The following is a 26,401-nucleotide window of genomic DNA, read 5'->3' on the forward strand; positions in this document are numbered from 1 at the left end:
GAAGGGACAGCCTGTGCAAAATCCCCGAAGCGGGAAAGCGCATGGCAAGTTTAAGGAACCGAAAGGCCAGGGCGGCTGTTAGAGGTGGGGGAAAAAGCAAAGAGGCCGAGTCGAAGCAAGCGAGGTCTGCGGGGCGGTGGCGCCCGGGGGGCCACGTTGGAACTTTGCCTCGAGGGCACTAGGGAGCCAAGGAAGGGTCCTGAGCAGGGGAAGAAACATGGGTCGCGAAAGCCACTGTTCCCCTCTCCCCACGGCGATGCCCTCCCCGCCCGCGCCCCTGCTTCTTTAGGCGCCTCCTCCTTTCGTCTCCGGGCCCAAACGCCGCCTCCCGCTCACCGCGGCTCTGGCCTCCGTTCCCCTCGCGCCCCCTCAGCAGTGCCTCTTCCTACACTCCGCCGCCGCCGCCGCCGCCGCCGCCGCCATCTTCCGTTCGTCGCCGGGAACGGTGCGCACGCGCCACAAACCCAGGGCCGCCGGGAAATGGAGTCCAGAGCACAGCCCGACCCCGCCCATGCCTCGTCCCGTGCGAGCGGCATTCTGCCCGCCTCCATACTACGGCGACCAGCCCCTTCATTTCCGGCTCTGGGTCGCTAGGCCTTCTGGGAAATGTAGTCCCTTCGGAGGCACCGGGCGGAAAGGGAGCTAGAGCATTCTGGGAAATGGAGTTCTCAGTGGCGCTGAGTCCCTGGACGGCTGGCTGGTCTTGGAGAGTGCGGAGTTCGGGCAGCGAAGCTCCTGGGTCTCGGAGGGGAGGTGGTCTGTTGCCCTAGTGGGGTCTGCGGAGAGGCCCCTATCCCCTCCATCTTTGTTCTTGACCCTTTCAACAGTCTGAAGCATTTCTTTTTCTTTTCTTTTCTTTCTTTCTTTTTTTTTGGAAACGGAGTCCCGCTCTCTCTCCCAGGCTGGACTGTAGTGGCGCGATCTCGGCTCACTGCAACCTCCGCTTCCTAGGTTCAAACGATTCTCCTGCCTCAGCCTCCCGAATAGCTGGGATAACAGGCACGCACCATCACGCCTAGCTAGTTGTTGTATTTTTAATAGAGATGGGGTTTCACCCTGTTGGCCAGGCTGGTCTCAAACTCCTGACCTCAAGTGATTCGTCCGTCCGCCCGCCTCGGCCTCCTGCAGTGCTGGAATTACAGGCGTGAGCCACCGCGCCCGGCCAAGTTAAGCATTTCTAGCTGTCGGAGGCCTCAGTCTTCCTGTCTGTCCAATGGGGATGTGATTTCGGGGACCTCTTACGGGTCCTTGTAGTCGCATAGTGGCCCTAGCGCTCTGATTCCCCTTTCTTCCGCCGCGGTCATGCAGGGCTCTGGCTCTTCGTCCTCTCCTGCCGAGATGATGAAGCCCGCTGAGGTAGAAAGGCTCCAGAGTTCTGACCTCGGGGCCCTTGGTATCTGCAGCGTCGCTGCGGGCAGCTCCCTCACTCCTGAATCACCCCCAGCTGTCGCGTCCTGGGGCTGCGGCCCCCGGCGCCTGAGGTCTGTCTCCTGGCGATCCCGCAGGGGGCGCCCCAGTCCGAGCGCGCCGCCCTCGGGGAGGCGGGAGGGGAGCCCGGGGCGGGCGAGGGCGGGGGTGTCCCGGCTATAAAGCGTGGCCGCCTCCCGCGGCGCTCGGGACAGCCGTACCCCGGGCGGTCGGACGGGCGGGCGCCGGTGGGAGCTCGGGCCGTGCCCGCTGAGAGATCCAGAGCGCTCCGTTCCCCCGGGGCCGGAGCGGGGGCGGGTGGGGGCGCAAGCCCGGGGGATGCTGGGCTCAGTGAAGATGGAGGCCCATGACCTGGCCGAGTGGAGCTACTACCCGGAGGCGGGCGAGGTGTGTCCTCGGGGATGGCGGAGCGGGAAGTTGGGGGCAGGTATCGGGGTGTGGGCTCACATGGAGCAGGGACTGGTTGTGGGTTCAAATGGAGGCAAAGGCGTCTACTTGGGCAGCCGAGGAACTGGGAACACGGAGACCAGGTGTGGAAGTCAGGGACCCGGGACGAGGCATGGATGGGAGCGCTGTTTGGGCAGCCTCGCCGCGGCCAGGGCTTAATGGAAGTCAGGAAAATTTAGCCAAGGGTCGGGTCACACCTTAAACTTGGGAGCCGGGTGTTGGAGCTCCAGAAAGCAAGGGATTTATATGTACAAACCAAAGATAGGAATCAGAGTTCCAGGGTAGGGGACAGACTAGGGGGTTTCAGGATGTGAGGTTCAAAGTTGGAGGGAAAGAAAGACTAAAAGATGGAGGAGGAGTCACCATTAAGGGAAGACTGAGGTGGGAGCTCAGGGCCAGCACACAGTGTTAAAGAACTGGGGTTCGGAGGTAAGGATCAGCTGGTAATCTAAGGTAGGGTCAGAAATAGGGATTGGTGCTCAGGGGTAAGAGATGGGGGTGCTCAGAGATGAAGCTTCGTTTTTGGAGTCTGAAATAACAGGTGGCTTAGAGTTGGGCATCTGGGAGCAGAAGATGTAGCCATCAGCATTGGCAGGAGAGGGGCCGATCTCCACCCCCCCATCCCTACCCATGACCCTCCGCAGGGACTCCCCAAGTCGGAAGATGGAGAGTTTTAGATTGTGCACCTTCCCCTGCTCCCTGCCAGTCCAGCAACCTCCAGCTATTGCTAAAATTCCCATCCAGTCTCACCTCAGACAAGGCTTCCCTGGAGTGGGGGGTGGCGGCATATTCTAATCCCCTCACCTGGACAGACAGAAAGTCCTTCCTCAAGTCTGACCCCCATTCGTCTTGCTGCAACGACCCCTACACCTTAGCTACCTCACTCTATAATCAACGTTGTGAGGTTGTGGGGGCTGGGGGTTGGGTTCTTGGTCTGAGAATTATGGGGGTCTGGACACTTGGACTTCTAACCTGGAAGGGGACTGTGGGCTTGAGGTGGGGTGTGGGGCAGGAATGGCTAGGTTCTCCAAGGAGTCAAGATCTGGTGGCTGCGGGGGCCCCAGTGTGCCTGAGTCTTGGGTCTGGGGCTCGAAACTGTAGGGTGGGACTCCTGGATCCCCAGGCCTTCAGGGCTGGGCAAGGTGCCTGGGAAGGGCCAGTCCTGGGTTTGGGGAGGTGTGAGGTGCACGTGGAGTGGGGCAGGGCCAACAGGGAAAGGGACTGGGAGTGTTGAGAGGTGGAGGCAGGGTGGCTGGAGGTGTCAGTTGTGAGATGCAGAAGGCAGAGACCCAGGTGGGAAATGGAGGGTTCCAGGTAGTGGGGGTGATCCCAGCTGGACCTCTGCAGAACTCAGTCTGGGGACCTGATTTAAGGGAACCACCTACAGACCAATTGTACAAACCAACTACAGTTGTTTTGGGGGCACATCTTAAGTAAATGATGGGGGTCTAGGCAGGAGGAGTTGATATTTGGGGCACAGTCTGAATAGATCCAAGTTTAGGGAACAATTTTTATGGAAATTGTGTCAGAAATTGAAGGAAAGCCGGCACAGTGGCTCACACTTGTAATCCCAGCACTTTGGGAGGTCGAAGTGGGAGGATCTCTTGAGCCCAGGAGTTTGAGGCCAGCCTGGGCAACATAGGGAGACCTTGTCTTTAAAAAAAAATTTTTTTTTTAATTAGTCAGGCATGCCTGTAGTCTAAGTTACTTGGTTGGGAGGCTGAGGTGGGAGGATCACTTGAGGCTGGGAGTTCGAGCTGCCGGGAGCTGTGATCGTATCACGGCACTCCAGCCTGGGTGACAGAATGAGACCCTATCTCAAAAAATAATAATAATAATAGTAGAGGGACAGTCTGGAGGTAATCAGCATTTCAGGGCATATTTTGGGAGAGTCAGTATTTGGAGGAATGGAAATGGTTGGGTGATACTGTGAGGCTCTCCCCAGCCTTCCCATCAGATAAGCCCACCTCTTCCCCTTGGGTCAGAACAATGGGGAGAGAAATACCTACACTCAGCCAGCAACTAAGAGCTGAGAGGGTCCCCAAACCACTTCTTGCCCATAGCACCCTCCCGCTTGGGGTGACGTTAACACTGAGGGCAGCTTGCTGTCTGGAAAGAACTTGGAAAGTTACCATCCTGGGATATCCCTGTTGGCCTCAGGTTCTTGCAGATCAGCTGGTCCAGCTGCTCCCCCGTTTTAGAGGTGGTTAACTCTGAAGCCCCGCACGCAGAATGCTGGGGTGCTGGGTTGGGTCTGGGACTAGAAACTTGGCTTCTGGCTTCACCCTGCCTTCCTCTGCTCCCTGTCACACCCTTCTCCAGAGACAATAAGGAAATGAAAGAGGAGAAATTCCAGTCTCCTGGTGTGGGGGTGCGGGTCCCCCAAGGGCTTCCCCCCAATCTCAGCCCCACCCTGTCAGGGGAGATCCGGCTCAGACCCGGACACCAGGGGTTCATCCCAGCCCCGGGGCGTGGGAAAGCCTAGGGTGGATTAGGGCAGCTGGAGTGCTTGAGGTCGGACCTCAAGGAGGACTTCCGGGTGGGTGGGGAGCCAGAAAGGAGGGCCCTGGGGTCCCTGTCTGTCTTACTCTGCAATACCAGAGAGCCTGACTGGGTTGCAGAAATGGTGGGTGGAGGTATAGGGGGATTTGGAAACTCTGTGGACCCCTCTAATCCATCACCTTCTCACCTCATCCCTTTTCTTTTTCTGGGGAGGGGACCCGAAGTCACCAACCAGCGGGAGAGCCTGCATGGGGGAAGGGAGTAACTGTGGCTGCAATTTCACTGTAAGACTTGGGGTGAGGGGGAATGGATTTGTTGAAGGGAGGGAGATAGATAGATAGATAGATAGATGCATGGATGGATGGATAGATAGATTGATAGGAAGATGGTGGCTCGTCATGGTAGCTCATGACTGTAATCCCAGCACTTTGGGAGGCCGAAGAGGGTGGATCACTTGAGGTCAGGAGTTCAAGACCAGGCTGGCCAACATGGTGAAACCCCATCTCTACTAAAAATACAAAACTTAGCTGGGCATGGTGGTGCATGCCTATAATCCCAGTTACTTGGGAGGCTGAGACAGGAGAATTGCTTGAACCCAGGAGGCGGAGGTTGCAGTGAGCCGAGATGGAGCCACTGCACTCCAGCCTGGGTGACAGAGTGAGACTCTAGCTCAAAAAAAAAAAAAAAAAAAGACAAGAAGATGGGCTGAAGGAGGAAGAAAGGTGGGAGTTGGGGGTGGGAGGGGAGTGGGGTACAGTCGGGTAGTGAGAGAGAGTGCCCAGGAAGGGAGAAAGAGATGGAAGGATGGAGAGAGAGACAGGGGCCGAGATGGAGGGGAAAGAAAGATGGGAGAGGACTCGGGAGGGGTCGAGGGTGGGCAGGAAGAGCAAAAGAGGTTAGGGTGGAGACAGAAGGGAAAACAATGCGGGGGTGGGGAGGGAGATGGGAGAGGGGAATATGGGTACTAGTACTGAGACAGGTAACACAACGGCAAAAATAGCCAACAGAGATTCAAAGAGACATGATGAAAGAGTTCCTTGGAGAGACATGAAAAGGAAAGAGCAGAGGATTTCTCGACTGGAACTCAGACTTAGGGTTGAGTTGGTTGCCTCCACTCTCTGATTCCCTAAGCCACCCTGGCCAGACTCGTTTCTCCGGACCTTGTGACCTGCAGAAGCTTACAGTGGTAGGGCCAGACATGGTGGCTCATGGCTATAATCCCAACACTTTGGGAGGCCGAGGCAGGAGGATCACCTGAGGTCAGGAGTTCGAGACTAGCCTGACCAACATGGTGAAACCCTGTCTTTACTAAAAATACAAAAATTAGCCGAGTGTTGTGGTGCGTGCCCGTAATCCCAGCTGCTCGGGAGGCTGAGGCAGGAGAATCGCTTGAACCTGGGAGGCAGAGGTTGCAGTGAGCTGAGATTGCACCACTGCACTCCAGCCTGGGCGATACAGTGAGACTCTCTCTTAAAAAAAAAAAAAAAAAAGCTTACAGTGGCAGGAGACTAGGCAGTATCCAGTTAACTCACATTTGGTGGCTCTAGCCAGTGCTGTATATAGCAGCATTCCCCCACCCACGCAGTGCCATGAGACCCCAGGCCTCAGAGGAGGCAGTGGGGAAAGGTCCAGGTGGAGAATGGGGCAGAGAGGATGGGAGACAGTGGTTGAGAAGGGATAAGTAGATACAAAGAAAGAAACAACCTTCCAGCATGCCTATGTTTTCCTGGCGTGTTATGTTCACTGTTGTGTTCCTGCTAGACTGTTGGCACCACGAGGGCAGGCATTTCTGTCTGTCTTAGTCACTGCTTTTATTTTATTTTATGATTATTATTTTTTGAGATGGAGTCTTGCTCTGTTGCCCAGGCTGGAGTGCAGTGGCACGATCTTGGCCCACCACAACCTCTGCCTCCTGGGTTCAAGCAATTCTCCTGCCTCAGCCTCCCTAGTAGCTGGGATTGCAGGCATGTGCCACCATGCCCGGCTAATTTTGTATTTTTAGTGGAGATGGGGTTTCTCCCTGTTGGTCAGGCTGGTCTCGAACTCCCGACCTCAAGCGATCCGCACCCCCACCCCCCCACCTCAGCCTCCCAAAGTGCTGGGATTACAGGCGTGAGCCACCGCACTTGGCCTAGTCACTGCGTTTATAGCGTGACCCGGAACAGGTCTGGAGCCAGACTGCCTGGTCGCAGAATCCCAGTTCTGCCCCCATTCTTGCTGTGTGACCCCAGCAACCTCTCTGGGCCTCAGCTAGCTCAGCTGTAAAATGGGCATCATCATAACACCTCCTCCCATAGTATGGTTGTCAAGATTAAAGGAGACCATTCTTGTGAAGTGCTTGGAACAGCACCTGGCATGGAGCAGCTAACTGATAAATATTGGTTGAATGAATGAAAGAATATACAGAGGGTTACTTAGGAGGCACTGCAAGATCTACCGTGTTCCATTGACCTAGGATGCACCTTTTCCCCCCATTTGAACATTTCCAAAAATGGGATGCATTTTACAGTCAACAGTGTCCTGTGATTTTAACTGAGTGTTTTTCCCATTTGTATTAATATATAAAGTAATGCTGCAGCTTCCAGAGAAGTCTTAGATTTGAAGATATATAGTAAATGGATAATATTATTAGGTTGAAAAGTGATTTCTGATATTCAAACACTTTTATGTATAAATACAGTAATTTATTTTTATTTATTTATTTTTTTTTGAGACAGAGTCTTGCTCTGTCGCCCAGGCTGGAGGGCAGTGGTGCAATCTCGGCTCACTGCAACCTCCACCTCCTGTGTGCAAGCAATTCTCCTGCCTCAGCCTCCTGAATAGCTGGGACTACAGGCACCCGCCACCATACCTGGCTATTTTTTGTATTTTTAGTAGAGACAGGGTTTCGCCATGTTGGCCAGGCTGGTCTCGAACTCCTGACCTCAAGTGATCCACCTGCCTCGGCCTCCCAAAGTGCTGGGATTACAGGTGTGAGCCACTGTGCCCAGCCTAAATACAGTAATTTTATAAGCTAAAAGATTGAAGAGAGCTACACATATATGTTAGATATGTTAGATTATTACAGAGTTATAATAACTTTTTTTTTTTTTTTTTTTTTTGAGACAGAATCTCACTGTCGCCCAGGCTGGAGTGCAGTGGCATGATCTCAGCTCACTGCACGCTCCGCCTTCCGGGTTCACGCCATTCTCCTGCCTCAGCCTCCCAAGTAGCTGGGACTACAGGCGTTCGCCACCACACCTGGCTAATTTTGTTTTTGTATTTTTAGTAGAGACGGGGTTTCACCGTGTTAGCCAAGATGGTCTCGATCTCCAGACCTTGTGATCCACCTGCCTCGGCCTCCCAAAGTGCTGGGATTACAGGTGTGAGCCACCGTGCCCGGCCTATAATAACTCTTTATGATTACTAAAATTGAGAACTGCTGATTTACCTAATAAACCAGCAGTTATTAAATGTTTTGGTCTCAGGACCACCCCCCCTCTTTTTTTTTTTTTTTTTTTGAGATGGAGTCTTGCTCTGTTGTCCTGGCTGGAGTGTGCAGTGGCATGATCTCAGCTCACCGCAGCCTCAGACTCCTGGGCTCAAGCGATCCTCCTGCCTCAACCTCCCGAGTAGCTGGGATTACAGTCCTGTGCCACGATGCCTGCTGATTTTTGTATTTTTGGTAGATACAGGGTTTTGCCACGTTGCCAGGCTGGTCTTGAACTTCTGACCTCAAGTGATCCACCCTCCTTGGCTCCCAAAGTTCTGGGATTACTTTGGGAGGCTAAGGCAGGAGGATTACTCGAGGCCAGGAGTTTGAAAACAGCCTGGGCAACATGGTGAATCCCCGTCTCTACTGAAAATACAAAAAAATTAGCTGGGTGTGCAGTGCATGCCTATAATCCCAGCTACTTGGGAGGCTGAGGCAGGAGGATCACTTGAGCCCCAGAGTTTGAGGCTACAGTGAGCTGCGATTGCACCACTGCACTTCAGCCTGAGTGACAGAGTGAGACCCTGTAGAAAAAAAAAAATTATTTAGGAGTCCAAACAGTTTCTGTTGATGTGGGTTATGTCTATCTACGTTTACAGTATTTACAGTTAAAACTGAGAAATATTACAAATGTATTAATTCATTTAAAAATAGCAATCATTTGTTAGTGTAAAAGATTTTTATTAAAAAAACCAAATTTCAAAAAATTTAGTCAAAAGAGCGACACTGTTTTTTTCCATTTTTGCAAATCAAGTCTGGCCCAGTGGAAGACAGCTGGATTCTCCTGGTTGCTTCTGCATTCTCTCTGTTGGAATATCAACACCCTCTGGAAAACTCCACTGTACACTTCATGAGAAAGAGAGTGAAAAGGGCTAATAATAACTTAGGATTGCGGGTGTGGTGGCTCATGCCTGTAATCTCAGCACTTTGGGAGGCCGAGGCGGGCAGATCACGAGGTCAGGAGTTCAAGACCAGCCTGGCCAACATGGAGAAACCCCATCTCTACTAAAAATACAAAAAAAAAAAAAAAAAAAAAAAAAAGCTGGCGTGGTGGCACACACCTGTAATCCCAGCTGCTCTGGAGTCTGATGCAGGAGAATTGGTTGAGCCCAGGAGGCGGAGGTTGCATTGAGGTGAGATCACGCCACTGCACTCCAGCCTGGGCGACAGAGCAAGACTCTGCCTCGAAAAAAAAAAATAGCATTATTTTGAAAATAGTTTTGACTTCGTGGACATCCTCAAAGGGTTTCAGAGACTGCCCTGGGAGTCCCGAACCCTGGAGAATCACTTAAAGGATGATGTTGAGTGTATGGGAGCATGGTGGGTGGGAAAGCAGGGGGCAGAAAGGGCGTGTCCAGGGAGTAAGGAGAGACCTTGAGAGACTGCTTTCTACAGATAGAGGTAATGATGGAAGGGATTTGTAGAGAAGGCAAGATGGACAGACAGATGGACACTCAGTGGGTCCTGGGATCCTTTGCTGACCAGCAGAGTGGAGCCCCACTGACCCCTCCTTTCATCTTTCCCCTAGGTCTACTCTCCGGTGACCCCAGTGCCCACCATGGCCCCCCTCAACTCCTACATGACCCTGAATCCTCTAAGCTCTCCCTATCCCCCTGGGGGGCTCCCTGCCTCCCCACTGCCCTCAGGACCCCTGGCACCCCCAGCACCCGCAGCCCCCCTGGGGCCCACCTTCCCAGGCCTGGGTGTCAGTGGTGGCAGCAGCAGCTCCGGGTACGGGGCCCCGGGTCCTGGGCTGGTGCACGGGAAGGAGATGCCGAAGGGGTATCGGCGGCCCCTGGCACACGCCAAGCCACCATATTCCTACATCTCACTCATCACCATGGCCATCCAGCAGGCGCCGGGCAAGATGCTGACCTTGAGTGAAATCTACCAGTGGATCATGGACCTCTTCCCTTACTACCGGGAGAATCAGCAGCGCTGGCAGAACTCCATTCGCCACTCGCTGTCTTTCAACGACTGCTTCGTCAAGGTGGCGCGTTCCCCAGACAAGCCTGGCAAGGGCTCCTACTGGGCCCTACACCCCAGCTCAGGGAACATGTTTGAGAATGGCTGCTACCTGCGCCGCCAGAAACGCTTCAAGCTGGAGGAGAAGGTGAAAAAAGGGGGCAGCGGGGCTGCCACCACCACCAGGAACGGGACAGGGTCTGCTGCCTCGACCACCACCCCCGCGGCCACAGTCACCTCCCCGCCCCAGCCCCCGCCTCCAGCCCCCGAGCCTGAGGCCCAGGGCGGGGAAGATGTGGGGGCTCTGGACTGTGGCTCACCCGCTTCCTCCACACCCTATTTCACTGGCCTGGAGCTCCCAGGGGAGTTGAAGCTGGACGCGCCCTACAACTTCAACCACCCTTTCTCCATCAACAACCTAATGTCAGAACAGACACCAGCACCTCCAAAACTGGACGTGGGGTTTGGGGGCTACGGGGCTGAGGGTGGGGAGCCTGGAGTCTACTACCAGGGCCTCTATTCCCGCTCTTTGCTTAATGCATCCTAGCAGGGGTTGGGAACATGGTGGTGGGTATGGCTGGAGCTCACACCACGAAGCTCTTGAGGCCTGATCCTTCTGGTGACACTTCACTTGTCCCATTGGTTAACATCTGGGTGGGTCTATTACTTACTGTGATGACTGCTGTCTCAGTGGGCATGGTGTTGATCCATGGGGTATTGTGATAACCACCATGGATACATTTTGGTGGCCCACTGGGTACTGTGAGGACTGGTACATTGATGGATGTTATTGGCTAATCCACTGCATGGTTTGATGGCCACCATCTCGGTTGGCCCTTTGGGTGTGATGGTGATAGCATTTCAGTGACATCTTCTTTGGCCCCCCCCATTAGGTGCTGTGCCCACTTCTTTTTTGGTGTACTTGGCACAGTAGGTGCCAAGTTGGCCACCATTCTGTGTAACACCTTTTTTGGCCCATTGGGTGCTTTGATGGACATCATACTGGGTAGGTGACAATGTCAGTGGGTCACCATGTGCCATGATGGCTGCTGCAGCCCCGTGTTGCCCATGTCGTCACCATTCTCTCTGGCATGGGTTGGGTAGGGGATGGAGGTGAGAATACTCCTTGGTTTTCTCTGAAGCCCACCCTTTCCCCCAACTCTGGTCCAGGAGAAACCAGAAAAGGCTGGTTAGGGTGTGGGGAATTTCTACTGAAGTCTGATTCTTGCCCGGGAAGCGGGGTACTGGCTGTGTTTAATCATTAAAGGTACCGTGTCCGCCTCTTACTGAATGCCTCTTTTCCTTGGCCAGTGGGCCCTGTGGGGCTTGAACACCTGAATTTCTGCTCCTCTGTCCCTTCTGTTTCCTGCCCCTAAGAGCTGGCTGCCTCTGGGGGAGGAGTTGGGGGAGGCATCGACCTGACCTTTGGCTCTTTGCTGTCCCTGACCCCAAGGACAGTTTGCTCACAGATAGCAGCCCCCGCAGCAGTGGGGCCAGAGCAGCAGGGGGAGGTGGCTCTGCAGTGACCAAGGCCATCTCCCCACCCCCACTTCTCAGACATACACACAGACCTCTACCTCTGAGGCTCTGCAAGCCTAATGGCCGAATAATCTTTGGCTAAGCTGGGGAGGAGGAAAAAGGACAGATGAGGTGTCAATTCAATGACTGGAGATCGTGCACATGTTGGAGTTTATCTGCGTGTGTGTGTGTGTGTGTGTGTCCTCTGTGTGTCATAGGATAGCACTATGCCTATTGGGGTCCTCATGGTCTACCACAGGGTGTTGTCTGTTGTCAGTATCCCTTGATTGTGTAGGTTTGTGTGTCTGTTCATACCCTGGGTATATGCTTACTTGCCCTGGGTGGCTGGGAATATCAGACTCTTGTGTATGTTTTTTTTTTTTGTTTTTTTGAGACAGGGTCTCGCTCTGTTGCCCAGGCTGGACCGTGTGGCACAATCTTGGCTCACGGCAACCTCCACCTCCTGGGTTCAAGTAATTCTCTTGCCTCAGCCTCCTGAGTAGCTAGGATTACAGGTGCCCACCACGACACCTGGCTAATTTTTGTATTTTTAGTAGAGACAGGGTTTCACCATGTTGACCAAGCTGGTCTCAAATTCCTGACCTCAAGTGATCCGCCCACCTCAGGCTCCCAAAGTACTGGGTTTACAGGCGTGAGCCACTGTGCCCTGCCTTTTGCGTATGTCTTTATTGTGTTGTGTGTGTGGTTCTCTGTGTACACTTATCCCTGGGTCCCTCTGGGTCTCACACTGTGTTACGTGTGTGTCTATATGCCATTCTCTACCTAACTCACTGCCTCAGAGAGTGCGTGTGTGGAACGAGATGCATATGGCAGGGCTGGCTGTTCTTGTGTGTTCTATGTGTGTCTCTGTGAGTCCGTGTATGTCTGCATGCTTAAAAGAAAACATGTAGTCTGGGTGTGGCGGCTTATGCCTGTAACCCCAGCACTTTGGGAGGTCGAGGTGGGCGGATCACTTGAGGTCAGGAGTTCGAGACCAGCCTGGCCAACATGGCGAAGTTGGCCTAAAAATACTCTACTAAAACACAATAATTAGGCCGGGCATGGTGGCTCACGCCTGTAGTCCCAGCTACTCAGGAGGCTGAGGCAGGAGAATTGCTTGAACCCAGGAGGCAGAGGTTGCAATGAGCCGAAGGTTGCAGTGAGCCGAGATTGCACTGCTGCACTCCAGCCTGGGCGACAGAGCAAGACTGTCTCAAAGAAAAAAAAAAAAAAGAAAGCATGTGTGTTTGTGTGTGTCTGATGGCTGCCTTTGCTGTGTACTTGTCACTGTTGCATTTGCATCTGAACGTGTGTGGAGAGTAGGCTGGCCTGGTGTCTGTCACTTTTGCAGGAGAGTGTGCGGGGAAGGAACTGTGTCCTCCTTCAGCCACTGTGAGCCTCTGGGTTTGGGATCTGTGTTTCTGTCCCCCAGGTCTCTCCTGTGACTCTGAGTCTGCCTGTCTGTTGCTCAGATTGGCTGTCCCAGAAACACAACTGTGCACCTCCCACCTCTCCTTTCAGAATGGAAACTGAGGCCCAGATGGGATGGGACTGGGCTAAGGTCATTCAGCGGGGCTGGAGTGAGTGGGCAAGGTTGATCTGATTCTGTCTTTTCCTTACCTGTCATCTGCCTTTCCTGGTTGCTGGCTCTCTGGTTGCTCATTCATTTATTCAGTCAGCCAGCCAGCCATTCAGTCATTTGAAGACCAAAGACTTTGTCTAATCCACCTGTGTGTGTGTGTGTGTGTGTGTATGAGCGCACACGTGCATGCATGCACACCAGTGTGACGTGTCTTTCAGTTTCTGTGGGTCCATCTTTTTCCTTGTCTCTTAGTGTCCTTTTTTCCTCTTTTTCTTTCCCTCCCTCCCTCCCTCCCTCCCTCCCTTCCTTCCCTCTTTTCTTTTTTTTTTTTGACAGGGTCTTGCTCTATCACCCATGCTGGAGTGCAGTGGCACAATCACAGCTCACTGCAGCGTCGACCTCCTGGGCTCAAGCTATCCTCCCTCCTCAGCCTCTCGAGTAGCTAGGACTACAGGTGTGCACCACCACGCCTGGCTAATTTTTTAATGTTTTATAGAGAAGGGGTCTCCCTGTGTTGCCCATGCTATTCTTGAACTCCTGGCCTCAAGCAATCCTCCCGCCTCAGCCTCCCAAAGTGCTGAGATTATAAACATGAGCCACTGCGCCTGGCCAGTGTCATTTCTTTCTGTATCAATCTGTCCCTCACCCTCTTTCTGTGCCTTTATCTGTGTTTCTTGGTTTGAGTTGCTGGTGCTGTCTGTGTGTGTCTGTCTCTCCTATGGCTCACCTCATGCTCTCTCTCTCTCTCTCCCCTCGCTCACCCGGCCCCCGCCTTTTCTCTCTACTGCTCTGACTTCCCTCCTCCCTCCACCTGGGTCTCTGGGTTTCTCCCTCCTTCTCTCAGAGTGACTCTTTCCTGGGGTCCGTCTCCCCCCACTCCTTTCCTGGATCTCTGGTCTCTCTTTCTCTGGCCTCCATCCCTCTCCCAGCTCTCTGGGTTTCCGCCTCTACCTGCCACCTCGCAGGCCAGGCCCTCTATTCCTGTCGCTGCGCCCCGCCTTGCCGGCTGCGTGTCACCCCCGCCCCCTGCCGCGCTGGCTCCCCGTCCTTCCCACCAGCCTTGCTGTCCTGGGCAGGCCGGGGAATTCCTCCCGGTTCCTGGAAAAAACAACTGGGGCCGAGAGAAAGGCCCTCAGTCTCCCCAGGCACCCGCCCCCCTCCCTCGGGCCTGGGGGTCTCTCCCGGAGTCGGCCAGCCCGAGGCAGGAAGCCCTGCGGTTTCTGGCTTCTCCCAGGCGGCCTCCGGATCTGGCCCCCGCCCCCCCGGCCAACAGCCCAAATATTATTCCGCGGGAGGAGTCGGTGGTGGCGGGAGGAGGCCCAGGCTGAAAGAGGCTTTCAGGGCGGCCAGGCCTGGGGCTTCCTGTCCCCAGGCTCGGGCCTCAGGCCGCCCCAGTGGGGACCTCAGGTGGCCGGAGGGGCGGGGTGTTGTTGTAGGGTCCTCGGGGGAGGGTGGGGCCATCCGTCGGGGTGTCTGGTGGCCACCAGCTCTGCTGGCGTGGGCAGGTGTGACCCCCACCCCAGGGACAGCCGGCTGATGTCCAGCGTGGAAAAGTACCACGGTCAGACATGGGACGCATGGACAGACACGGGACGCCACGAATCAGGGATGTGGGGTGGCCATGGGGACACAGGCGGCCCTGGGCTGTGGGCCTAAGGTGACATGGTCCAGGGGAGGGGCCTGTGGGTTGGAGCAGAGGCCGGGGCAGGGTCGCAGCTGTGGGCAGAGGGCTGTCAGCATTAGGAGGTACCAGATGATGATGATGATGATGGTGATGATGGTGATGATGATAATTAAAAGATCCTAGGGCTTCCCATGAGTCAGGGATTGTGTTAGCACCTTACAGAACTGATGGGCTCCATCTCTCCCGCTCCCCCCAACTTTACTGTTGAATGAAACTGAGGCACAGAGAGGTGAAGTAACTTGCACAGATAATGAGTGGGGTGCTAGGGCATGAACCCAGGCAGTCTGGGCCCAGAGTCAGTGCCTCTAAGCACCCCGCTGTTCTGCAGGATGGGAGGGACAGCGGCAGTGCAGCACAGTCCTGGGGTCCCAAGCCCTCCCTGGCAGGCACCCCCACTCTCTGCCACAGCCTGCCATATGGCAGGAGGTGGGTTCCCAGAAGCCACATACTCACTGGTGACCAGGCGGTTCACAGCTAGGTAGGACATGTGTGTCTAAGCGGTTTGTCATTGGGCTTTATTCGCGTGTCTTTCTGTCAGCGTCTCAATGTCACTGTGTCTGTGGGCTCGTGTGTTACTCCATGGTGTGTCTCTGTTGAGCGCATGAGTGTGTGTGCCTGGACACCTCTATGTTGGTGTCCATTGCTGGGTTTGTGTTGGTGTCACTGACTGTCTCACCGTGTACACGTGTAGGTGACTGTTCTGTCATTGTCTTCTTTGTGGCTGTCACCATGTTCTCTATGTCTGTTCATCGCTGTGTGCTTTGTCACTGTGCCTCTGTGCCTGACAACACATTTGCCTGTCATTGTGTTTTCTGTGAGCATGCATCAGTGTGTCTGTCACCGTGTCTGTGACAGTGTGTCTCTGTGACTGTTTACGTCTCTGTCACTCTGGACCTGTCACTGTGGCTCTGTCTATATCTGTCACTGTGTGTCACCGTGTCTGTCCCTCTATGTGTCACCATCTACCCAGGTGTCAACGTGCATGTGTTACTCATCGCCCAGGCCACAGGTGGGTGTGTCGGGCCCACTGGTGCCAGGGCTGTGGCCCAGCCCCTCCCACCCTTGCTGACCGTGGGCCAGGCTGGGCGCCTATTTGCAATCCTGCCCCAGGTAAACACCAAGATCCGGAACCCAAGGGCCACCTCCCTCACCTCTGCTCCTGCCCCTCAGCCTGTTCTGGGCTGGACCAGAGCCCTGCAGACAGTGTGCCCCAGACTGGAAATGGGCCCTGACTCTCCCCCTAACCCTGGGCACCAGCCTCCCCAAGCCTTCAGCCTCAACTCTCTGTCTGTCTGCTTCTCTCTCTCTCACTGCATGTCGATTTCTCTGTTTCTTTTTGTGCCTGCTTCCTCTCACCTGGGCTTCTCTATGGCTCTGCCTCTCTCTGGAATGACTCTTGTCTTCATTCTGTCACTGTCCCTGTTTCTGTGGCTCTTTCTGTCTCTCTGCAGATAAGTTCCATTTCTCTGGATGTTCAGCTGATGTGTCTCCATTTGAGTCCGCCTGCTTCGTGACACTTGCTTTCTATCTAATGCTGGCACTGTCTCCGTAAGTCTGTTTCTGTCCCACTTTGTAAGTTTCTCCCCCTCCTTCTCTCTGTCCACCGTCTCTCTGTCTACTCTGAGCCTCTTAGTCTTGAGCACTATCTCTGTGGGTCTCTGAGTCCCCAGCCCCCACAGGGGAAGACTGCCATGCCCGGACCCTTAGGGGAGTGTGTGACCCCAGTCTCCCCCAACCAGCGTGCTGGTGTATGTGTGTATACACACACACACACACACACACACACACACACATATATACACACACACACATATATATATACACACACATATATATATACACACATATATATATATAAATGTATATGTGCGTATTATTTATATCTGTACCCAGGCAGGAGGGGAAGACACTGGGGCCTTTGTGTAGCCGCTGCCCGCCTGCCCGCCACTCTTCTCCTTTCGTCCCTGCCGCCCGCCCACCTCCACTCCCCCTGCACAGAAAGGTTCCTGTGGGGCCTGCCAGCTTCCTCTGCCTGAGGTGTGAGTGGGCACACCACGGGTGAGGCAGGCAGGAGGGCCTGGGGGATTTTTCCAGCCCCAGGAAGCTTTCCGGGTGGGGAGGGTTCTGGAAGGAATGGGAGTTCTCAGCAGGGCTGCTGTGGGTCTGTGTGGATCTGCTGTCCCCGATTGTCCCTGGGCCCTGAGCTGGCCTCTCCCTGGGGGTCTCTGAGCCCGTTCGTCCATCTAGTTGCCATTCTGACGTTTTCTCTGTTGGTTTGGGGTCTCACTCACACATGCACACACAGTCATCGGGCATTTGTGTCGGGCTCCGTGTTGAGAACACACAGATAAATGTCGGTCCCAGCGGGTTCTATGCCGTTTCTGTCTCATTTGCTCCATCCCTTTACCCTCTGCTTGAAAGCTCCCACCTTTTCCTATTAAAACAAACTTCAGGCCAGGTGCAGTGGCTCACGCCTGCAATCCCAGCACTTTGGGAGGCCAAGGCGGGCGGATCACTTGAGGTCAGGAGTTCGAGACCAGCCTGGCCAACATGGTGAAATCCCGTCTCTACTAAAAATACAAAAATTAACCGGGTGTGGTGGTGAGCGCCTGTAATCCCAGCTACTCGGAAGGCTGAATCAGGAGAATGGCTTGAACCCTGGAGGTGGAGGTTGCAGTGAGCTGAGGTCGTGCCACTGCACTCCAGCCTGGGTGACAGAGAGCAAGACTCTGTCTCAAAAAATATAAAAAACAAAATTCAAAGTCCTTATCACAGTGCACAGGTCCTCTTACTGCTCCCCCACCATCCCTCTGATTCAATTTCCTACTACTGTCCCCCAGCACTGGTCGCCTGGTTGCTTCTGGGACAAACCAAGCAGGCTCCCACCTCAGGACCTTTGCAGGTGCTATTTACACAGATTTCTGCCGGCTTACTCCCTCCCCTCCTTCAGTTCTTAGTGTCACGTGCTCAGTGAGCTCTTCCCTACATCCCTTTCTAAAATAGCAACCCCAACTGGGCACGGTATCTCATGCCTGTAATCCCAGCACTTTGGGAGGCTGAAGCAAGCAGATCACATGAGGTCAGGAGTTTGAGATCAGCCTGGCCAACATGGTCAAACCCCGTCTCTACTAAAGATACAAAAATTAGCCAGGCATGGTGGTGCGTGCCTCTAGTCCCAGCTACCCGGGAGGCTGAGGCAGGAGAATTGCTTGAACCCGGGAGGTGGAGGCTGCAGTGAGCTGGGATCGCACCACTGCACTCCAGCCTGGGCGACAGAGCGAGACTGTGTCTCAAAATAAATAAATAATAAAATAAAATAGCAACCCCGGCTGGGTGCGGTGGCTCACACCTGTAATCCCAGCACTTTGGGAGGCTGAGGCAGGCAGATGGTTTGAGCTCAGGAGTTTGAGACCAGCCTGGCCAATATGGTGAAACCCCATCTCTATTAAGATTAAAAAAAAAAAAGAAAGTAAAATAGAAACCCCCATCACTCTTTATCCCCTTTCCCTGGTTTATTTTTTCTTCTTAGGACTGACCATTCTAAGTGTCTTTTTTTTTTTTTTTTTTTTTTTTTTTTTTTTTTTTTTGAGACAGAGTCTTGCTCTGTCACCAGGCTGGAGTGCAGTGGCATGATCTCCGCTTACTGCAACCTCTGCCTCCCAGGTTCAAGTGATTCCCCTGCCTCAGCCTCCCAAGTAGCTGGAACTACAGGCGTGTGCCACCACGCTTGGCTAATTGTTTGTATTTTGGTAGAGACGAGATTTCACCGTGTTGGCCAGGATGGTCTTGATCTCCTGACCTCGTGATCTGCCTGCCTTGGCCTCCCAAAATGCTGGGATTACAGGCGTGAGCCACTGCGCCCGGCTGGCTGTCACATTTTATGGTCCTGTTTCCATCTCTTACCTGAATGCCAGCTCCATGAGAGCAGGGGCTGGATTCTGTTTCCTGCTCCATCCACATTATCTCCCCCAGTGCTTGTCACATGGTGGATGCTGAATAAACACTTGTTGAGGAAGAGAAGCAGCCCATTAATCTATCCATCCCTTAAGCTGACCCTGTGCTGGGTGATGCTGGGGACGCAGTGGTGATCAAGACAGCCCTGGCCTTGCCCTTTTGGGGCTCACAGTCTGCTTGCCAGACAGCAACACTCCAGAATGGACAGGGCTGGGATTGGGGGAGCACAGAGGGATATGTGGGGTGCAGAAATGGCAGCTGATGCAGCCTGGGGGTCAAGCTTCTTGGAGGAGGTGCCTTGACTGGGGACTAAATGACCCAAACAGATCCAACCTTGCACTTCCTCCAGTTCCCTGCCTGTCTCACAGAACTTTCGAGTTTGATGATGTCATCACTCTAGTTCACACCTGTGCCTTTTCCTGATTTCAGTCTTTCTCATCTCTCCTTTTTTTTTCATCTCTTTATTGCCTTCTCTCTGCATCTCAGTCTCCCCTCTTTTGCATCTCTGTTGTTGGCATCTCATCCGTACATCTCAGTCTCGCTCAACCCATCAGAATATTGTCCATTTCCTTTTCTTTTCTGTCTCTCCTTCTCTGTGTCTGCCTCATCTCTGAGGCTCTCTGGAGTCTCTCCCTGTCTCACTGGGTCTCCGGCTTCTGCGTCTCCATGTCTCTTTCAGTGAGCTGGTCTCTGCATCTCTCCCTCCCCACCTCTGTTGTCTCCCATCATTCCCTGAGTGTCTCTCTGCGTTTCCCCTATCTCCAAGTCTCTCCACCTGCTTCCTGATTCCCAAATAAATCCAGAACCCCTCCACCCTGGCCCCACCCTGGCACTGCGGGAAGGGGGGCTGATCCAGCCCCCACACCCACACAGGTCAGGCCTTCTGCTCTGTTAATGGTTAACTCAACCTCTATCTAGAATACACACCAGCCAGGCTGGGGGTGACTCCCCTGCCCCCCACCCACCTACCAGCTGTTCTTAAAGGACCAGGTGTCCTCCACAGCAATTTAGCGCCCACTGGGACATAGGAGCCAGGTGTCTGGAGGCCTCCAGCTGTAAAGATTTGGGGGTGGGGGAGATACCCAGCACTTGGGTCTGCAGAGCTGGGTCAGGGGAAGCCACAGACTTGCCTGGGAGGGGAGCCCAGGCACAGGAGCTCCATCCAGGTCTCTCTTGCCCCAGGCTTATCACCTGGTGTATTTAATCAGGGGTGGTTTTCCCAGCCCTGCCCTGAGCCCAGGCTGGCAGTGCCAGGGGTGGCAGAACACCTGAGAGCTGACGGCTGGGGGGTGGGGAAGGATGGGACCCCTCAGTCCAAGAACAGAGGGTCCTCCAGATGCGAAGGTTGAAGCCCTAGGATCCCTAATATCTGGGAGTTAGGACATGTAGGTATGCAAGTACGGGTGGGACCCCTGGGTAACCGAGCTGATGGGTCAGGACTTTAGGGGCCTCCAGATTCAGGTGATGGGAACCCTGGGTTCCCGAGGACATCTGGGGGCAAACTTGGATCCCAGAGCTGTCTGACAGTGCTGGGTGGTGGTAGGACAATCATTCCCTATCTCTCTGTCCATCCGCGGGCCTTTGAGCCCCGCATTCCCCCTTCCCGGAATCTCCACCTTAGCTTGGCCGGGGAGGCCGCAGGGGTGGGGGCTGGGCTCTTGGGGCCGCCCCCTCCCCTTAACCCCTGCTTTGCCGCAGCCCGCTCAGGCCCCGCCCCGTGACGCCAGCGAGCAGGAAGTCCTGGTTAATGATCAGCCACCCGGACAGGTGCGGGACAAGGCCGCGCACATCAGAAGCAGCCGCGGGGCGAGTGCCTTTCACTCTGCTCTCTAGGGTGGCCGCCAAAGGGGCTTGTCTCCCAAGACGAGGGTGAGGAATCCAGCTGGGGCTTCCCAAACGTCCGCCTCTGGGGCACCGCCAGAGGCAAGAAGTAGCCAAGTTGTTTCTAGGCATCCTGTTAGTTTACCCCGTGGAGGTAAATTTCCTCTTTCCTCGGGCAGTCCCTCTAGCAGTCTACCCTAAATTCTCCCTTCTACCCGGCAAGAACCCACTGCCCATGTCTTCTAGGAAGCCTCCCGCTGCCTCTTTCCCCTCCCCACGTAGGCGCTGAGTCCTCCACCTTCCAGGTAGAGATAGGGGATGGGTCAGCTACAGAAGGGTAATCTACTCCTAAGCCTGTCTGTGGCTCCCCTGCAGGAGCCATCCCCTCTCTGAGCCTCAGTTCTTTTATCTGGAAAACGGGCCGATGGCTGAAACGTGACCAGTGGGTCGCACTTGTTGAAGGTCGGCTGGCGGGACCGCCTGGGTGCAGGGCGCCACCTGGAGGCTACCGCGCAACGTCCTCGCCCTCGCAGGACCAGTTCAGTCCCAAAGGGGGCGCAGCATCTCACACAACTAAGGGACCAAGAAGGAAAAAAAAAAAAACCCATCTTTCGGTTTATTGAAGGAGCAGAAGGGAGCGGGGGGTGGGGGGTGGGAATTAAATGCTTTTGCCTCGTTTATAAAGAGCGAGTTTTCAGGAGGTCCCTTCTCAAGGAGGAGGGGGGCACCTCTCCCCCAACTACAAGCAGCAGCAAAGCCAAGCCAAGGAGGACAGAGGGAAACTGGAGGGGCCAAGGGACCCCAAACACCCCCTCGGACAGGAGCCACAAGCTTTCTCCCCCCACCCACAATGCATCTACCCCAGGGGACCCATCTGGGTGGAAGAAGGGAGTATGTACACAGATAGAGGTGGCACTGGGCTGGGTCGGGGAGGGAATAATTTATCCGCGGCAGCGGTGGGTGGCAAAGGGGCAGAGGGCAGTAGCCTGGAGGCAGTGGTAGCCTAGGGGTCCCGTTCTTTCTTAACTTTGATGTCTCCAGCAAGGATGGTGGCGATCTCGCCCTGCATGAAGGCCCAGGGCACGGAGGAGCCGACCAGCGGGCACTTGTCTCCGCTCGGGCAGTACACCTCCCCGGCCGGGCCCTGCGCCTTGATGAACTCCCGGGAGCAGGGAAAGCAGAACTTGTGTCCGGGCACCGAGGGGCACTGGACGAAGTGGGTGTCTTCCAGCCGCTCCCTGCACAGGGTACAGCACAGGGGGGCCCCAGGGGTCGCCCCAGTGCCGCTGCCACCCCCGCTGACAGCTTCGGCCCCCGCTGTGGGACTGACTTCTGCTTCGCCGTTGCGGGCCACAAGGCGATGCTGGGTTGGCGGCTGGGCAGTGGAGGAGGCTGCAGGGCTGGCGCCCCCTGCACGCACAGGCCCCCCGCCTCCGCCAGGGTCCTTGGGTGAGTGGCCCAGGGCTTCGGCCACATTCTTCAGGGCGGCAATGGGCGAGGGCACACCAGGGGTCTCAGCGGAGTACGGGCCGCCGGGTGCCACCCAGTGCCGTTGCTGCTGCTCCTCGGTGGTCATCTTCCCAGCCGCCTCGCCCTCCGGCTCGGGGGATGCCTTGCGACGGCGCGGCGTGGGCGCCAGGTTCCGGGATGGGGCTCGCGGGGGTGGGCCACAGAGAGCCGCAGGGGCCGGCTCTGGGTACTGCTGGGGCAGGGCCTCCGCGGGAGCTGGCTCGCGGAAGCTGCGGACGCCGTCGGTAAGCAGCTCGCCCAGCTGCCGCCATTCTCCTGATCCATGCCGGCGTTCATATTCGAGGTACTTGAAGCCCGAAGAAGCCAGTGCCTTGCCCGGCTCCCGCAGAGCATCGTGGAACATCTGGCGAGCCACTGCCAGGACGCCGGCGTACACATTGCCGGAACCACAGGGGTATTCGGTGAAGAGCTTCAGCTCGAACTCGTATCCTGGAGGACGGGCAGTAGCATCGAAGGCGAACACTCGCCCCACCAGCCCGTGATCCTTCTTGAAGCGCACATTGAACGGGGCGCAGGCGGACAGCGCCAGTAGCTGTTCCCGCACTGCTTTGGGGCGCCCGTGCCATTCCTCTGCCCGGCCTCGCATGGCCTCGTTCAGTTCTGCCAGACAGTCCGCATTCCTCTGCTGCTTCTCTTTCTCGAAATCGGAGCCGAAGAGGGGACGGGCAGGACTCAAGCCGGGTGCCAGCGTCAGGCCTCGGCTTCCCAGGCCAGACACTGCAGCTGCCAGCAGCCCAGGGGGCATCAAGCCAGGCATGGAGCCAAGCAAGGCCCTTCGCGCCCCCTCAGCCACGGCCTCCTCACGGCCCAGCCCATTGGCCAGGCGGGACCCCAGAGTGTACTCCAGGGCGGGCGAGGGCAGGGGGAGGCGGCCTGATGATGTGGCCCTGTCATAGCGGTCCTGGCCCGACACGCCGCCGCCGGTCCCTGACGGCTGGGGCTGGGCCTGCGGGGGCGGCAGCTGGGGCCCCTGTGCGGCTGCCGCCGCCAGGTCCTTGGTGGCCGGGTGCTTAAGGGCCGGGGGCCCGGGCGAGCGGCCCTCGGGGAGCACGTGGCTGCGCTTGAGCTGGCGGGCGGCATCGATGAGCAGTTCGATGCGGTCCGCGCCCTCGAAGTTCACGCAGCCGCGACACACGGCCTCGCTGAAGTCCCACACCATGGCCCACGGCATCTTGGGCAGGTCGCACAGGTAGCACCACTGGCGGCGGGACGCCTGCACAGACGCCATGGCCCCAGTCCGCGCGCCGCCCAGCTCCCGCGTTCCACCGGCCGCCGACGTGCGATCCGCGCCGCCAACGTTCGATCCGCGTCCCGGGGACAGCGCGAGCCACGGTCCGGCCTCCGGCTCGGCCTCCCCGCCGGATCCAGGCCCGGCCCCCCTTCCCCGCCCCCTGGGCCCTAAGCCTTTCTGCTCACTCCCGCCTCCCTCGCGAAGGCAGGCTGAGGCACGTCGGCGCCCCCGCCCGGTCCGGGCTCCGAGCCGAGGCGCACAGCTCGGGCCCCACGATGGGCCGCGAGCGCCGCCGCCTCGGGCTCCCGCCGCTCTCGCCGCCGCCGCTGCAACGGCCGCCGCCGCCTCCACCTCCTTCTTCTGCCCCAGAGGCCGCTTCGCAGGGAAAGTTACATAACACGCCTGCAAAGCCTTCTGGGAAACGTAGTCCCGCCGGGGCCGGCTCTTAAAGGGAACGGCGGGCAGACGCGGGCTGGGGGGTTGTCGCCTCTCCCCGCGCAAACCTTACAACCCTCTCCGTGGGGCCGGAGTTCAGCGCGCCGCAAGATGCTGGGACACAAAGGTGGGAGGCGAGGATGCAATACGAATGATCAGAGCTACTCCGGATTCAGAAATTGTGGGGGTGGGTGGACAGGCTTCCGGGCTTCCAACTTCTGCTCGGATTTGCTGTGCAGCTTTAGGCAAAATGTCTTGCCCTCTCTGAACCTCAGTTTCCCCGCCCAGCAAAGGTGGGCCAATGACGGATTAGGAAAGTAGCAGCTTCTGGGGCGGGGCGGAGAAGCCCTGATTGGCTTCAGAGCAGGGACGGGAAGCTGGCAACTAGGTGGGGGTGGGGGTGGCCACTTGGCACTTCGTCCTCCCCCCGGAATCCTAGATATATGCTTCTGGGGCCTGCCACAGCCAGAGAAGGGAGAGGACTAAGGGCTTCCGAGCCAGAGCCTTGTCTCAGTTGTTTCTCTGCTAAAAGAGTGGGGCGACTGGCCGCCCTCTAACCCTGTCCCAGCTCTGCCCGCGCGCTCTGGTCTCTAAAGGGTTACACCATCGGGGGCTCGGCGTCCCCCACCCGCTTCACTACAATTCCCAAAATGCACTGCGGGTCGGACATAGTGACGCACTTCCGCCCTCTGGGAGGTTTGGGGAGGCCTTCCAGATTCACGCTACTTTCCCGGCTACCCCCTGCCCCCCCCACTTTTCTGGGGGCTCTTTACGTGCATTCGGAGCGTGGCGTTTTGGGGACCCTTATCCTCTGTTGCTCCCCAGTTTGAGGGAAGAGTAAGGGGTTAAGAAGTGACGGGCAAGAGGAGGGAGTTGCTGGGGAAGGACAAACACCAGACCAACCTTTCCCCAACCTTGAGCGCTCACTACCTGGAAGGCCCAGTCAGGCTGTGAGGACCCTTCTTCTTTCCCAGGCATTGGGAACTGGACTAGGCTGTCTTTGGGGAAGGGCGGAGGCGGGTCTCCAGGTTCCAACCCACAACAGCCCCTTTCTCTAGGCCTGGGTCCGTGTTAGGTGCTCAAAAATATTTGAATGACGTACCAGTTGGCCCTGGTTTTGTCTAGTGAGGGGCTGCTTGTCCCTTCTCCTCCCGTCCCACTGGAACCGCAGCAGCTCTGATTCTGTTACCCAGACCTCACAATTTTAAAATGGTTTCACAATTTTGTCTACTACCTGTATTTGAACACTTTTCTCCCTTAAAAAAAAGATTTATCAGGCTGAAGTGGGAGGATTGCTTGAGCCTGGAGATAACAGGCTACAGTGAACCATGATTGCGTCACTGCACTCCAGCCTGGGCAACAGAGCAAGATCCTGTCTCAAAAAAATAAATAAAAATAAAAAGATTTATCTATTTTTGCCTCATCCTAGGTAATACGTTCACAATCATGGGTTTCATGTACTCTGGTTACCTTAAAAAAAATTAGTGAAAACTATCGACTCATTCAAGAGGACATTAATATGTCACTTAAAGTTGCCTTTGGGCTATTATTTACGAAACACTAATGGGAGTTAAGGCTTCTGGCCAGATTCAGCCTTCAGGTGGACTGGATTGGCCTCTGACCAGCTGTGGCCTTGGGCCAGTTTCTAAACTTCTTGGAAAAAATGGAGACCACCTCCAGTCTCCTTTTATTTGGGTACCTTCAGATTGAATGCAAACATGCATATAAATGCTTAGCTTGGTGCCTGGCACAGAAAATAAGTGCCACAAATGGAAGTTGTTTTTAAGCTGGACAGTTATTCAAATATTCAACCCCTCTTCCATGCGGGGCAATGCTGGGGACATAGCAGTGACTGAGATAGGCTTTAAGCCTTGCCCCTGAGAAGCCCCAGCCTGGTGATGGAGGCAGATAGTAAATTTACTCAAATGATGAACTAAAATTTGTGATGACTGTGGTGGGGAATGTGTCAGGAAAAGCTTTCCTGGCCATAGTGGTTCATGCCTGTAATTCCAGCACTTTGGGAGGCCGAGGAGGGCGGATCACTTGAGGTCAGAAGTTTGAGACCAGACTGGCCAACACGGTGAAACCTTGTCTCTACTAAAAATTAAAAAATTAGGGGGCCGGGCACGGTGGCTCACGCCTGTAATCCCAGCACTTTGGGAGGCCGAGGCAGGCAGATCACGAAGTCAGGAGATTGAGACCATCCTGGCTAACACGGTGAAACCCCGTCTCTACTAAAAATACAAAAAATTAGCCAGGTGTGGTGGTGGGCGCCTGTAGTCCCAGCTACTCGGGAGGCTGAGGCAGGAGAATGGCGTGAACCCGGAAGGTGGAGCTTGCAGTGAGCCAAGATCGAGCCACTGCACTCCAGCCTTGGCGACAGAGTGAGACTCCATCTCAAAAATAAATAAATAAATAAATAAATAAATAAACATTAGGCCGGGCAGTGGCAGTGGCTCACATCTATAATCCCAGTACTTTGGGAGCCCTATCACTTGAGGTCAGGGGTTCGAGATCAGCCTGGCCAACACGGTGAAACCCCCATCTCTACTAAAAAATACAAAAATTAGCCAGGTGTGGTGGCGCACACCTGTAATCCCAGCTACTCAGGAGGCTGAGGCAGGAGAATTCCATGAACCCAGGAGACGAGTTCACACCACTGCACCTCCAGCCTGGGGGACAGATGCAAGACTCCGTCTCAAGAAAAACCAAAAAACAACAACAAAAAACTAACTAAATAAGTAAAAATACAAAAATTGGCCAGGTGTAGTGGCACACGCCTGTAGTCCTGGCTACTTGGGAGGCTGAGGCAGAAGAATCACTTGAACCCGG

At 55.5% G+C, this 26,401-nt stretch overlaps 3 protein-coding genes across 4 annotated transcripts in view; 1 reads left to right on the forward strand and 2 right to left on the reverse strand.

Moving 5' to 3' along the window:
• Positions 1-1,456, reverse strand: part of SYMPK (symplekin scaffold protein) — a 48,950-nt gene extending 47,494 nt beyond the window's left edge. The window contains exon 1 of one of the 2 annotated variants that reach the window (XM_009435848.5): positions 337-1,456. In XM_009435848.5, the coding sequence (XP_009434123.2) occupies positions 337-551 (215 nt within the window). In that variant the 5' untranslated portion in view covers positions 552-1,456. The remainder of the gene's footprint in view (positions 1-336) is intronic. The other variant, XM_024351465.3, reaches the window with a different exon arrangement.
• A 157-nt stretch (positions 1,457-1,613) lies between these two features.
• On the forward strand, positions 1,614-11,100 carry FOXA3 (forkhead box A3). The gene is made up of 2 exons (XM_512763.7): positions 1,614-1,815; positions 9,378-11,100. The coding sequence occupies exons 1-2, from the start codon at positions 1,747-1,749 to the stop codon at positions 10,359-10,361; spliced, it is 1,053 nt and encodes a 350-aa protein (XP_512763.2). The 5' UTR covers positions 1,614-1,746; the 3' UTR covers positions 10,362-11,100.
• A 9,865-nt stretch (positions 11,101-20,965) lies between these two features.
• Positions 20,966-26,200, reverse strand: IRF2BP1 (interferon regulatory factor 2 binding protein 1). Its single transcript, XM_003316453.7, has one exon. The coding sequence runs from the start codon at positions 23,129-23,131 to the stop codon at positions 21,377-21,379; it is 1,755 nt and encodes a 584-aa protein (XP_003316501.1). The 5' UTR covers positions 23,132-26,200; the 3' UTR covers positions 20,966-21,376.
• Positions 26,201-26,401: the final 201 nt, after the last annotated feature.

The sequence above is a fragment of the Pan troglodytes genome, chromosome 20, assembly GCF_028858775.2.
Source record: "Pan troglodytes isolate AG18354 chromosome 20, NHGRI_mPanTro3-v2.0_pri, whole genome shotgun sequence".
Classification (NCBI taxonomy): domain Eukaryota; kingdom Metazoa; phylum Chordata; class Mammalia; order Primates; family Hominidae; genus Pan; species Pan troglodytes.

Coding starts and splice junctions, on each gene's coding strand:
- IRF2BP1 (XM_003316453.7), bottom strand. CDS start 23,131: ATGGCGTCTGTGCAGGCGTCCCGCCGCCAGTGGTGCTACCTGTGCGAC.
- FOXA3 (XM_512763.7), top strand. CDS start 1,747: ATGCTGGGCTCAGTGAAGATGGAGGCCCATGACCTGGCCGAGTGGAGC. Junction 1,816..9,377: donor ACTACCCGGAGGCGGGCGAG/GTGTGTCCTCGG, acceptor TCTTTCCCCTAG/GTCTACTCTCCGGTGACCCC.